The 15,017-nt window shown below is 37.8% G+C and overlaps 1 protein-coding gene across 1 annotated transcript in view; it reads left to right on the top strand.

The window, feature by feature from the left end:
* The window catches only part of CRIM1 (cysteine rich transmembrane BMP regulator 1), a 183,775-nt gene extending 173,497 nt beyond the window's left edge, over nt 1-10,278 (top strand). Inside the window, exons 14-17 of the mRNA XM_080614768.1 lie at nt 3,892-4,086; nt 5,547-5,669; nt 7,147-7,334; nt 9,947-10,278. Of these exons, the coding sequence (XP_080470894.1) occupies nt 3,892-4,086; nt 5,547-5,669; nt 7,147-7,334; nt 9,947-10,123 (683 nt within the window). The 3' untranslated portion in view covers nt 10,124-10,278. The remainder of the gene's footprint in view (nt 1-3,891; nt 4,087-5,546; nt 5,670-7,146; nt 7,335-9,946) is intronic.
* Nucleotides 10,279-15,017: the final 4,739 nt, after the last annotated feature.

Genomic DNA, 15,017 nt, shown 5'->3' with positions numbered 1-15,017 from the left:
CTCTCCTCATGGCAGGGCATGAGAGTCCTTGCTCAAGGTAAGTGCTACTTAGCAACAACTAAAAAGTTAGTATGTTATCAGCATTATTCTCAGACTAAAGCCAAAACACAGCACTGCACCAGCTACTAGGAAGAAAACTCTATCCCAGCCAAAACCAGGACGTAAGTCCTTGTAGCATTTTTGGGAAGCATTCAGAGCTTACTATAACCTTCATTTCCAAAAGCAGTAGGGGGAGATACAGTAGAAAAGAATTCAGTAAAAAGGCATATAATAAAATTGACAGGCTTTAAGTATCATTAAGTGAGCATGTGGTTTAACTTGCTCATCTATAAGCAATAGTTAGTCATCAGAAATACTTCAGAAAGGTCGTGAAGTCCTTTCAGATATGTACAATTGATAGAGGTCTTGAAATCTTTAATTTGTTGCAGACACAATATCTTCAATAATAGGTGATAAAATTTTATAGACTATACAAGGAAGTCCATCAAATAAAGGATTGGAAAAGACAGAAAATATCAAAATTTCAGTTACCCATGGAATCCTCCTTAGATTCCTGATGAGGACATTTTGAGGGGAAAGTACTATGTTATCCTATTATTACCTTATTGTTTATGCTCATTATTATTTGCATAAAACATAAGGAGGATTTAAGGATTCTTCAACAATTGTCTTTCAGCAGGGTTTTCTCCCTGTGATTGACTTTGCAACTGTAAGGATGTTTTTAATCCAGAATACATTTCAACATTAAAAAAAATGCTGTATGCGAAGTTGGGCAATCAAACCCGTAGATTCAGAACAGGAGTGTTTGTACTATATGGGAAAATTCTTTATGTGAAGAAGGGGATGCATCACGGGGACTAGTGCCATGAGCTGCAAAAATAAAACCACTAGAACTTGGTGCCTACACCTTCCATGTCAGGTTTGCAAATATATACGCACAACGTGTAGATAGGGCTTTAATTAATTTACTTTGAATCCCATATAGTTGCACAATATTGCAAATAGTTGAATGTGTGAGCTGTAAAAGCTTAATGACTCTTTTTAGTAGCAACTGCTCAGCAATACGAAATGCAGAAGCCAGATTTTAATTATTGCTCAGATATGAAGACTTTGAATGATGATACATTTTATTAATCCAAGTTGTACTATGTTGTCAGAATGTTTTGTGGCCTAAATAACTGAAACTCACAACAACTTAACTTTTTTCTGTTTTCTATGACTTATGTACCTCTTGTCTGTAGGAAGAATAAGGTCATGAACTTCATTTTTGTCTTTCGGGTTTTTACTGTTTTAGTCTTGAGAAACACATCTTTGTGCAGATTCTTCCTTAGTATTTTCATGTAATAGTTGATAAAATATAAAATAGGCAAACTGTGAAAACCAACCTTCTTCATTTATTGGAGTTTCAGAAATTATGCAGAGGTTTAGCACTGCGTTTGGTTCTGCTTGTTTCTGGAGCCAAATTGGGTTAATGCCTGACAAGACAGCATAAATTCAAATCCAGAATTTTACAGGCTTTGGATGCTTTGTTACTTGTCTGAATCCTCAAATTCATCCTGTGTGTTCAACATTTTTCTTTCTCATGCAGAGGGAGATTAATTTAGAAAGACAACCTTATACTTCAGAGAGGATAAAGGGAAATCTATTTGATTAGAGACAAGATGAGTCTTCTGCAGAACACAGCAATGCCTGCTTATTTGTTTACAAGATGAGATTGATTTACTGGTGCATCTAGAGGAAATTTGAGAGAAGACAGGAAGAGCTAGACATGATATTCTGAAGTGCATTTTTGTATGTGAGTTTCTTAGCTCCAAGTCTCTCTTGTTTCCACTCTCCTTGAGCGTTTGTTGGTGTTGTGGCTTTCACCTTCATCCTGTACTTATACGTACATAGAGATGGACACCAGAATGGGAGATACACAGAGGATAATTCTTTCTTGGGACTTAGCAGTGTCCTCTCGAGGTTCAAAGGTGCAGTGCTGCTGTTGTGATTTTATCTGTGTTCATTTTGCTAAAAAAAAAATTACTGTATTAAATTGGGATATGTTCTTTACAAACTTAGAAAATCCTGAGGAAGTTGAAGGACTCTTCCAGCCACACCAGCTGCTGAGTTGAAGCTGTCCTGAGTGGGGCAAGGTAGCAAATCATCGCTGAGTGCACAGAGAGTGCTCAGCTTTAGGCCTGCATAGGTAATGAGCAGTAGAGGACCACTCAGACTGTGTGCCTCACCCTCTCTCAGCCATATGCACTTTGTGACCAACACAGGGCTCCACTGTCTCTGTGTGCCAGTACGCGTGTCACCTATGGAAGAACCAGTGTGCTTTCTGCAACTTGCAGCCACCTTTTCGTCTCACTCTTCCTTTTCCATGTCCACCCCATATTCACTTACAAAATCACCTGCTTGGAGAGGTTGGGGCCCATACTTATAGCCATGGAAATCGTGGGATACCCATACCAAGGACCACTGAAACATTTGTCATTTTCAGATAATTCCATTAGTATTTTCACTACAGTACTTCTTGCTGGTCTCCTTTTGCATTTGAATTTCTGTTGCATTGGTCTGCTGACTGCTAACCTTGTTATTCTGGATGATGTCAGTCTATTACATTGTCACTAATTAAAAGCTCTACAGATGGCCACATTATTTAATAAGGGTTTTATTTATATTTGAGAGGTAATTCTGGCACATTTATGTATGTAATGTGTGTGAATAGTAAACCAGTACTTCCCTGACAGCTTAAGAAGTTACTTTGCGATTTCATCCTGTTATCTCATGCATATGCTTAATTTGCAAATTAGTGTCATCAGCAGGTTTCATCGTAGTAACTTTTGCCTCTAAGGAAAAAAGGTAGCGAGAAGCTAGGATGAAAATGAGGTGCTGCTTGGCTTTTGAAGGTTCTGCTGTGTAGATTTATTTTGATTATCTATGAAGTACTATAGCAGCAAAAAACATCCTAGGCTAAGCAATTCGTGACTGTCTTCTCAGTGAAATAGAAGGTATGCTGCACACCACCTAAAAGGCTTGCATAGGATGCACCATAAAAGTATTGGTGTATTGAGTGCTTAGGCAGAAAGCGTAGTGCTTCTTTTAAGTGTTTTTCCCAGATGTACTTGGTTTATTATGTCCAGGTCCCTGTTACATATACTGTGTCAAAATCTATCTGAAAAGTTGTTTTACAGCTCTCAATCTTTGGGAAAGATGTTCTGGAACCTCAATGGTTTTTTTGGTTTTTTTTGTTTTCCTGAGGGTTAAGATGACACCGATTTCTAATTTATATAATACTAACAAAAAAAAAAAAAGTGTTATTGCCCTTTTCCTGGGGTTTTCCATTGGTGCAGTTACAGGGAATGATCAGATCACTTTCAAATCTGTTTTATTGCAATAAATAGACTAAGGACTTCAAGCTATGTCACCTGAGAGCTGCTTCATCCTTCTAGGCATCCTGCCTAATCTTTTATTCGAATATTCCAGACTGAGTTCATCTTTCTTGGTGAGCCTTGTCATTAGAAATGTAAGTAGTGTGGTTTGTTTTCTTATTTAAATAGGACTTACCAGGAAACAGGGAAAAGGAGTAGTTGGCAGTCTCAAACAGTCAAACAAAAAAAAAGGTTTTCTTCTTTTTCACAGCACTTTTGACATCATTTTCGTGTCCCAACCATGTGTTCTCTAGCTTCTTGCATGAGAAGCAGCCCAGGCTAATTATGTACTTCACAAAGAAGCAAAACCAACACTTTTTCTAGTAAAAATTTTCTGAAAGAGGTAGAGATGGTCTTTTAATTACAGCTGGGATTTCTTTGGTGCTGGTGTTTCATTTTTGTGTTTTGGGAGGAAATGGGATTTGTGCGTAGTTGGCCATTACTGCATGATCTCACCACTGTTCTCCTTCAACAGAAGATACAGTTCCAAAGAAAGTGGTTTGCCACTTCAGTGGAAAAACATACGCAGATGAGGAACGCTGGGATATTGATAGCTGCACACACTGCTACTGCCTGCAGGGTCAGACCCTCTGCTCCACCGTTAGCTGCCCGCCCCTCCCTTGTGCTGAGCCCATCAATGTGGAGGGAAGCTGCTGTCCCATGTGCCCAGGTAATGTGAGGTGAAAACCCAGATGATTGTAATGCTGCTTCTCCAGGACTGATAATGAGGTTTCTTAATTGTTTTTTGAACATCAGTTCATATTTAAAGAATATCAAGAAGACAACAGATGTTTAGACTTAACAAATAGGTATATTATGCAAATATGTAGTTTGAATTTTAGTTATTCTGAGAACTGTGATCTCAAAAGTTAGTTGGTTGCCCCTGCTCTGTCTTTTCACAAGGTTATGGAAATACATTAGTGAAGTAGGAAAACGAATATTCGTAGATCTCTGCAGATTCTGTCAGTGATTAACATTTCTCATTTGAGTCTTTTCATTACTTTTTAAATACCTCATTGCCTTATTTATCATTTTAACTTGGCTTAAAAGTAATGTGAAATTTTCTTAGCTATGGACACTAGGGGCGTAATAACTGCAACTGGTTTTTAACGCTAATCCTGATATACTTCTGCAGCAGTTTGCTCATCCTTGGATTAATCCTGTTTCCAAGAGGATAACTGGGGAGATTCAGCAGTACCCTTTCCTGCAATTCTCTGCTTTTGAGGATTACAAAAAACGAAAAAAGAAGAGAAAGAAACCAGCAGTGACAGTTTACGTATCAGCTGGGAAGACATAGCCTTCCCTTGGTATTTTTGTTGTTTGGTATCACAAAGAAGCAACACTGTAGTAAAGTGTGTATTCTGAAATGGTATTTTCAAAAGCAAGTTTATCCACACGACTATATACAGAAACAATGTACAACATGAGAACACCATCAAAGTTGGACATGGGAGAAGCTGGGATCTTCCCGGGAATCTATCCCGGGAATACTAAAACCATCAACTCAAATATTAAACCTTGGAATTCAAATGAATTCTCCAGGCTACTTTCACAAACCGTTTTTCTTCCAGCAAGCAGTCAAGTTGGGAGTCAAGCGCAGCCATGCCCTGCCTGCCGCGGTGAAGGCTATCAATTCTGAACTTAATCAAATCTGATCTTCGCACAGCCGGGCTTGGGCTTTTTGTCTTGGCTTGTGAAAGCTTTGTGACTCTGGGAGTAAAACACATTTACAGCGCCTTTTTCCTTTCTAAAAGGCCTCACACACCTGGTGTTTTCATGCCAAAACCACCAGCATCTCCTTCTGATACCCTCCTCAAAGGCTGACGATGGAAACAAGAGTTCACTGCTGGGAATACTGTCAACGTACAATGATCTGTGATGCATATATAATGCATATATATATAATCCATATATAATGGCAGCAAGCATGCATCCCATGTACAGTATGAACTGTACAGTATAAGGTCTTAAAACAAAAACCTAGACTAGTCATGGTGCAAATTCTGAAACAAATGAAAAGGTTCATAGGACAAAGCACTGCAGATGATCGAGTATATTTCCTGAATTAAGAGCAGCACTGGGAATTTAAGCAGCCTGTAATTTGTGAAACACATTTATTTCTTTTCACAGAGATGTATGTGCCTGAACCTACAAACATCCCCATTGAGAAAACAAATCACCGAGGAGACATTGAATTAGGAGTACCAAACTGGCCAACACCAAGTGAAAATGACATCATCCACATTCACAGAGGTGAGATCGGGTATAAACGGGGCTAACTGGTCTGTGTTTATTCCCTGTGGTTTAGTGCATCTACTTGTTCTATTCAGGGAGCACCTGTGTAATGGTTTGAAAAGGTGGTTATCTGAGAATGTTCTTCAGTGCAGAACACTTACATGCTTTTTTTTTTTTTTTTCCTTTAAATAAATACGAGTCAGTCTATTATATTTACGCAATTTGATCTCATCATCCTATTTTAATCTTGAAAGAAACTTCTTTGTCAATACAGTAGAGTCCTGTAAAATTAAGAATACGATAAAATGATGAATGAGGAGTGATTCTGCTGTGTCTTTTCTGATACAGAATCTAGAAAGCAGACTGTTGTCAGGCCACTGGGGTTGATAGACCTGCATTTGATCCCTTTGACATTCTTAGAGTGATAAACAAAACTGGGAAAACATGTACCACAACTTAACATGTATCATAGATAAATGCCAGAGTTAAAAAACCCAAATCACTTCACTTATAATGACACAGAGCTAATGAAGTTATCTGAGGATGTAAATCCATCTTCGTTTAAAACTATGCTGAAACCATTATTCCAGGGTAGGGGAAATGCTCTATGACACAGTTTTTCTTAACTTTTTCTAATTGAAGGACTACCTAAACTTGTACATATTTCCTTTTTAATCTAAGGATGATGTCATAGCATACTGTTGTTTGGAGAAAGGATACATGAAATGTAACTGCTTTACAGAATTTAAATGCAGCTGCTTTACAAAATTGTAAGCCTACACTTTAATAATTACAGCATTTTAATTTCTCACAGGCATTGTGTTGGCTTGCAACTACCCTGGCTGGGAATTATAAACACACTGCAAACTGTTTGAGAATGTTGTATATGTCATTGAAAATTGCCATTACATGCAAAACTTGCTACAGTCCAGTAGACTGCCAGCAGTATGTTTTCACAGGCTGAGTGGTGCAAGTATTATATGTTCTCAACAAATGGGAGAACAAACACATCATGATTGTTTTACTAGGGTTGAGGGGTTTTTTTTTTTGGGGGGGGTGAGGGCAGAAGGGAAGGAAAGGACTTTCAATCTGAGACTTCTTCAGCATTGAAACACAGGCTAATTTTTTTCTTTTTGCAAGTGGGAATTTTGTTGTGATCACATAAGATGATGCAAACACAGCAGAGCTAAGAGGTTATTGTCAGACTTGCTTGTTGTTGTGCTTTAGATTCCATCCTATCTTTTGATATTTTTGATATTTTTTGTATTTTTTAATTCATGTTTCTGATGACCTTTGCCCAGCTCATACAGTCACTATACAAGATACTAGCTTTCAGTTGTTCTAATTTATGTAAATAAGGTGACTTTTCAGGAGAGAAAGTCAAAATTCATATGACAAGTGACAAGATCCATGACTAGAAGTTTTTATATTACATTCTTCTTTACGATCAGGGCCCATTTGTAATTACTAACCAGTGCTCACATTTGACTTGCAGACATGAATCACCTCCAGGGAGAGTACAGAAGTGGTGGTGGACCACACACAAGTGAAGATGCATCAGTTAGCTCTGTTGCCTTGGTGACAATTCCAATCACAATAGCGCTGTTACTGATCATCGTCCTTCTGCTTGTCAATCAGAAGAAGCAGTGGATTCCAGTGTCCTGCTACAAAGCTCCAACAAAGGTTTTATGTTTATGCCTATTTCCAGGCTTTCACTTAGGGAAGTCAAGATTACCTAGAAAAATGTTTAGGGTGCAGTTCCATTCACATCCTGTGAACTCTCTTAAATTATTTTCTCCTTATGCCTTAAGCTGTTTTATGTCTGTTGGTATTTATTTAGTTTCCTAAATGTTTTATTTTTTCATTAGCAAACAAAACCATTTCCTGCTCCCTATAATAATGAGCTGTCACTAGATAGAAATCGATCTCAGCAAAAAGTTGTTTAAAAATCTGATTCCGTATTTGTGTAGGTAAATCTAGCAATTTTCTTATCTGCAGTCAAAATCTTAAGATAATATCTTTGTTTTCTTACTTTCATCCACTTTAAAAGTCTTGTCAAACATCAGATAATGTATGTGCTAGTAGCGTTTATCACAGTTTCTGATAGTGATAATCATATGGTTCTCAGATTCATATTTTGAGAGACCTCGGGAAATATCTACCAATGAAGTATTCTGAGACTACCAAAAAAAGGAAGAAGCGGGTAGCTTGGAAATGAACAGTGAAAAGGCTATCCTTTTTTTTTCAGTAATAGTTCAGTCAGCAGACTAAGCCCTTACTCCACATTCAAATGCCATTTATATCAGTTCCCCAATTTATCCCACTTTCTAATTCTAATCAAACAGACTTTGTCCACACTTGTAACAGAATTTGAGACCATCTTTTCTTCAGTTCCACCTAGAAGAGTGATGTAGTAACTAAAAAAATGAAGTGTCCATATTCTTTCTGTCAGTGTTGCAGAGGTTTAGGGTTGTTGTTTATTTGTTTGTTTCCTTGTTTAAAAAGTCATTTCCAAAAAGCTTACAAATACAGTCAGAGAATGAAGTTTAATTCAATTGTAATTAAATAGGAAGCATGAAGAATTGGTATTATTCTATTTCCAGTCTTTCAAAATGAGTAAGAAATACCAGTTTCTGAATTCCTTAAGGGATGCATATAAAATTCATTTTTAACTGTAGTTCAGTCCTAAACTCTCAGAAAGGCTGCTCTCCATCCAAGTGTTGTGTGACAAAATGGTTGAAGCTGAAATGAAAATCATAATTTTCTAAGTGTGGAACTATAGTCAACAATTCTTGATACTTTTTTACTTATGGAACATCATTTTTCTCAAACACTTCTTTGTTGAAACATCATTTTTTTGGTGTCACCAAGAGGCACCATCCATATGCTGAGAAAGCTCACTTAAAGCCATATACATATGCAAGACCATGGATATACTGGAACTCAGATTTCTTGTGAGGGTCTTTGTCATAAATGTATCTTTCTTTTAAGAGTTCTTCAACTAAGTGTCACGCATTAGATTTTCCTAGTAATAAATTTTGGCAAGCCTATTTTGGCTTATGTTCTTTGTGTTCAAAATAGTCCAGCTATTTAATAAAGAACAAATCAACAACTGTGCTTAAATCAAACCAATACCAAAAGAAAGATGATAGAAAAGCTGTTTAAAATTACAGATGGGACTGCTAATCTTTAGCCCTGATTCCGTTAAGTGAACCTCAGGACTGCTTTCTGAACCCAGTCCATAGACTTTGGAAGAGCCAAATGTAAAACATTTTAAAATAATGTTTTCTAATATCTGGGTAAAAAAAATCTTCTCATGATAAGGGTTACTGAATGTGAACTTTAAGTAGTAAAAACTCTTCTGATTTAAGTCTTGGAAAAAGAATGTACGTCAGTGGAAACTTGACTTTTTAAGATTTGCAGTCCACTTACATGCTTATATTGTGAGCATGCATGAACATTGTCACTAACTTCATGTGTCCATAGAGTACACTTACTTCCTCTCCTCCTTCCTGCTTAGCCCGTAAACATTTAAGGTAGTGTCCACACAGTGTGGTTTTGCTTTCCTCTCAACTTCTTTATTTGAGTTGAAGATTCCTTCAACAGGGGAATAGCAGGACTGAAAAGCCAGTACACATATCTCAGCTCTTTCTCTGAGTGATATTTTATATGCATTCACGCTTGTAAATCGTTACACTCAAACCCTCACTTACTCACATTTTCCTAAAATAAAATCCCCTATTTTATACTTGCAAGTAACGGCAAGATCGATAAAATATGGATTATTTCCTAATTAAGGAAATCATACATAAACTACCTTGGAAAGAAACACAGAAGGATCCCATAGGACACCCCATGCCAGGATTAACTGTTAACAGCTGAGATCTATCCCATTCTCTTAGTGGAATTGCAACCATCAATAAAACATTCTTGAAAATGGTCAGCAATAAAGGGGCTGTTAAAGTCTGGAAAGCAAGGTGCTGCACATTGAGGGCAACAAGGTGAAGGCCTTGTGTGGTACTAGGTTAGCAGAGAGCAGTTTAACCAGTCCATGTGGGATATGAGAATACCAGAGTTCCAATCAAAAGATGAAAAACGGTGTTTCAGAAGACAACTGTTGGTCTGTTATTGTGCCTGGCACAAGCCTTTACCAAGCTCAGCTGAAGTCCAGATTCTTTCATTGCCAGTCCAATTTTGTTTTGTGCTTATGGACTTGAACCACAAAGACTTTTTTAATTATGTATGGAATAAATACATTTTTTAATTTACTCAGTATTCCCTTTCTATTTTAACAGCCTTCTTGCCTAAACAATCAACTGGTATATGTGGACTGCAAGAAAGGTACCATGGTTCAGGTGGACAGTTCTCAGAGGATGCTAAGAATTGCAGACCCAGATTCAAGATACAGTGGATTTTACAGCATGCAGAAACAGAACAACCTACAGGCAGATAATTTCTATCAAACAGTTTGAAGAATTGCACCCTTACCAAGGATTTAAGAAAAAGAGAGAAAGAGAGACTAAGTCTGCTATTAAAATAAAACTAGAATTGTGCACTTGCTTAGTGGATTGTATTGGATTTGTGACTACATGTACAGCTCTAAGACCTTACTGGGATGAGCTCTGACTCCTGCAATGTGCCAGAAAAAGCATTCCCACTTTTCCTTAAGATAACTGACCAAGTGTTTTCTTAGAACCAAAGTTTTAAAACTTGTTAAGATGTATTTGCTTGTAACATAGCTATAGAGGTTTTTTTGGGAGGGGGAATCAGGGGCTAGGGGTAGGCAATGAGGTAAAAGGAAGCTTCAGAGAAGAAAAGCTGGTCATGCTTGGCTGGAGAAGAAAATGAATAAATATTGCCGAGCAGCAGGATAGTGTTTTTTCTTGCTGCTCTGAAATCGCATCTGTTGCAGCAAAGCCTAACCCCAAGTGAAAAACATGTGAAAAGGTCTGATTTTTTTTTTCCAGCTGTTGCTACAGTAATATACTTCTAGAACAGAATTTGTCACATCACAGGTGTGATGTAGCTGCAAGTATTTTTCTATATGATGAGAAGCTGCAGTAGTTAATGAAATAGCAAGAAAAAGGTTATAGCAGAAAATAAAGGGTGGGTTTATTAAGGATGTATAAAATTATACCTTGTGCTGCTTTTTGTTTTTATTTTAGTTTTCTTCCAAGTTGATTGGCTAGATTAGCCAGACTTCGGCAGAGTTAGCAAATGACTGAGGCCTAAGTAATTCCTGATACGAGCACTGGATCTTTTGACAGCAGTATTGAAGGAAGGAAGGAAAAGTCAAGAACACCATGCAGTTCCAGGGGCTTTTGTTTGTTTGTTTTGTCTGTTGTGGTTTTGTTTTGTTATTTTGTATCAATCTCTGGTTGTTCATACAGGAGAAGGAAAACTATTTTTGTTGGACAAAGCTCTTGCTTACAAGAGAGTAAAAAAAAAAAAAAAAGACTGTTTTAAGGTTGGTTTTTTTTCCTGTTGATGTTCTTATTTACTGGTATGCAGATTTAGAAACTACTTCCATGCTAGGAAGCTGCTTAATTTTAATTGTATATTACTCAAGCACCTTTTTTGAAGCTCAGAAAAAAAAAAGGAGATCATGCTTCTTTAAACTTTAGCATTATAGGAATATTTATGTAAATATAATTATGCTAAAAACAACAAAAAGTATTTGTATGTTTGTGTATATATATGTATATACAAATGCATGTAGGTATACATATGTATATATACGTGCATGTGTATATACACTATACATATATATACTGTATATATAAAGTACTATGTATACAGTATGTATTTTTTCTATTTTTTTTCTTGTTGAATGTATTTTTATCTGAGAGAGATTTTACCCAGAGCAGAAACAGGTAAACAGGCATTCCATATCAATGCTTAATCGCTTGTGAGTTTAGGAAAGACAAGAAAAGAGCATCTCATTCTACCTACAGTTTGGTTTGGTTTGATTTGAAAGTGTTTGTGTGTGCGTGCGTGTGTGTGTGTGCACTCTTGTGTTTGCGTGTGTAGAGTACGTGCACGATTATAGCAGTAAGCGTTGCTCTTGCTACTTGCTACATTTCAGGGTGTTTCTTATTTTTCTTTTCCTGCTTGGCCTTAAAAAGGCTTTTTAATGAATGCATTGGCTAGAGACACTGATGACAGTATACATGCAGCACTAATCAGCTCCACAGAATAACACCACCAGCTCCTGGATTTTCTTTTTTTTTTTTTTTCTTTCTTTTCTTTTTTCTTTTTTATTTTTTTTTTCAAACAATTGTTTGAAACAACTACTGGAATATTGTCCACATTAAGCTGGAAGTTTGTTGTAGCTTGCTTCATTTATAACTCTGACTGTGTAATACAATGTTAACTTTCCAAACAGGTCTTGGCACTTTTATACTAATTACCCATTTGTGCATTGCCTTTTTTCTTTTACAAATGCTTGTCATAAGAGACACAGATACCCAGTATGCTTAATGTGAAAAGAAAATGTATTTTTTGTAAAGGAACTCTCAAGTATTGTTGTAAATACTTGGTCAGAGGTTGCTGAACTTTAAAACTGAAAAAGAAAAAAAAACTAATTTATTATTATAATGACCTAATTTATTAATCTGAAGATTAACAATTTTTTTGTTTTAGAATATCAAAAAGGTGTTCTAGCTGTTTGCATCAAAGAAAAAAAAAATAGGTGTATCATTAAGGGTCAATATTTTTTCTGCTTATATAACTTCAGTTTCCAACCACCAATAAGAAAAAATGTAATCTCCCCAGCGTTTTGTACTCAATCAGATATCGAAACAGATGTTTCTGTCCAGTTACTACAAAGATTTTGTCAAGACAAAACATCCATTCCTTGCATAAGAGTAAGCGGTCTTTATCCAGAAATTGTAAATGCTTGCTTTTATTTTACAATCAAGGCCATATTCTGAAAATATTAGCAGGATATAGGACATGGTGTAAAATGTTTTTTATTATTATTATTATTTTATTATTATTATTTTAAAGATATGATTTATCCTATGTGCTGTATCCATTACACTCTTTTACTTTGATTCCTGTTGTGCTCTTGTAAGAGAAATGCAGATATAATTTTCTGAAAAATAGATGCATATGTGGCACTTGGAGTGCACTGCGGTTCAGCAGATTGCTTGTTTACTTTTTTAACTGTAAGGCGGTTTCTTGTAATTTGGCTCTTGGCAGCACAATAAAAAAATTTTAAACCTATTGATGCGTATTTTCGTAAGTCTTCGTATTTATTTCTTCTGCACACTGGTCCTTGAGACATTAGTTTATAGCTTGATATTATGGTGAGCGGTTTTTTTCCCTGGGGGTAGGAATTCATAATGTTGTCCTGCTGACCCTAGATCAGAACAACAAAGAATATATTGTGGGTAAAGAACAGTTTGGGTTTTACATTGGAGAATTTTCACATTAGAGGAATTTTTGGAATTCCAAATAGCTTAAACATTCAGTAAAGGTGAGTCTCAAATGCAACATTAGGCCTTGGCCCTGCCATTGAGTCCATGTGGTCTAGTCATACCTGTCAGAAAGCAGTAATTAATCACAAGGAACTCTAATATGTGATCCTATAGAAAGTGTGTGGAATCACAATTTGGGCTTTGTGAGCCACAGATCATTTATTTACCCATTAGCCAATAATGTTTGGGATTTTTTTCTTCTATTAATTTGTAAGTTAATGGACTTGATATACAGTTCCTGTATGTAATTTTCTGAGGCTTAACTACTTGCGCTGTGAAAAATTGCTTCCTTTTCTTTTTTTGAACGTACCCTCTTGATGGTTTCATTTGATACTCCTGACTTTCTGCATTCAAAGCAGCAGTGGATCAGTATCTATATGCCATCCATTAGAGACCTGTATTTTCTATTTTTCCTGTGCTGAAAAGCCCAAGTTATGATTCTCTGGGAGCAGTTCCATACCTTCTGGCCGACCTTGCCATACCCTGCGCTTCCCATTCTGTTACATTCTTTTGAAATGAAGGGTGTAGGGACTGAAAATGTGCACTTTGTCCACATGCGGTACACCTTGTATCTTGCATCATATTTACTGTTTGGATTGCTAGTGACCCCTGAGTGATGTTCTTGCAGAGCTAGCTGCAATAATCCAAAATGCCCTAGTAGTAATAGTTACCACAAAGCCCATAACTGACTTTGACTAGGATACATAGTTATTTTTGTGCATTCCTTTACATTTATGTATGCTGAATTTCTAGTAATTTCTTCTCTCTCTGGCCACATGTTACATCATAATTGCTCCTTCCAAAGACTATGGCAATGGAAGGCTGTGTCTTCTAGAAGAGCATCTTCAAATTCTGCCTGCAGACAAATTGGGTTTTCATCAGAACAGAAAACACCATTGCACTAATGTGTAAAACCGTCGTGCATCCAATTTGAACACTCGAAGTAGTCCTGGCCTCCTTTCCCCTACTTGCAATGTCAGAAAGGATCATATTTGGAATGCCTGCATATATTAGGGTTTGTCAGCTTGAAAAAGCTGTGGTTGAGTAGGACAAAACCTCGAGTGGTTGAGGATAGGAGAAAAGTCTTAAAGGCAAAAGCCTTTAAAGGGTGGACTTGATGATCTTAAAGATCTTTTCCAACCTAGTTGATTCTGTGATTCTTTCAATTACTTCAGTGGCACAATGACCAGCGTAGGTGCTGCTTAGCAACAATTAAAACATCGGTGTGTTATCAGCATTCCAAACACCAAGTAGGAAGTATGAAAAGAAAGTTAGAGGCTCAAACCAAATTCAAGAAGAGACTATCTGTGCTATGTATTCTGGGATATGAAAAGGTTACAGCAGGTCAAGAGGTACTAGATGAAAATAAACCATCAGAAGCTACTGCACCTCAGGACACAACATACAGCTAACAAAGTGCTAGGAAAAGCTAAGTATTTCCAAAACTTTGTTCTGTATGTGGCTGAATGGAGGGAAAAGCGAAAGCCAAAAGTTACCCGTCTCTAGGTTACCAGGTTCAATGAAATTACTGCGGATACACGTCCCCGATCAGCCGCCCCTAGTGCTGCCCCACAAGCACCTGACCCAGCGCACCCTGTGCAGTGGCCAGAGCCAGCTTTCCGGCCGGGCCGGGCCCTCCTCTTGCCCTACAAGCAGTGTCAGGGCTGGCACGGTTAGCTCTCGGCCACAGCCCCGGGCCGCGCCGCCCCGCCCCGCCGGACAGTTCAGCCACGGAGCTGCCACCGCCTTCGGGCCGGGGCAGCGGCACTGACTGACTGCCGCCCCCGCGCACCGGGCTGCGCCCCGCCCGCTGCGGCCGCCGGGCAGCCCCGCGCCGTCACGCGCCCCGCCCCGAGCTGCGGGAGGCGCCGGGAGCGCGCACTGG

Source organism: Psittacula echo (assembly GCF_963264785.1).
Source record: "Psittacula echo genome assembly, chromosome: 4".
NCBI lineage: Eukaryota > Metazoa > Chordata > Aves > Psittaciformes > Psittacidae > Psittacula > Psittacula echo.
The sequence above is the reverse complement of the archived record's forward strand: the minus strand, read 5'-3'. Positions and strand labels throughout refer to the sequence as shown.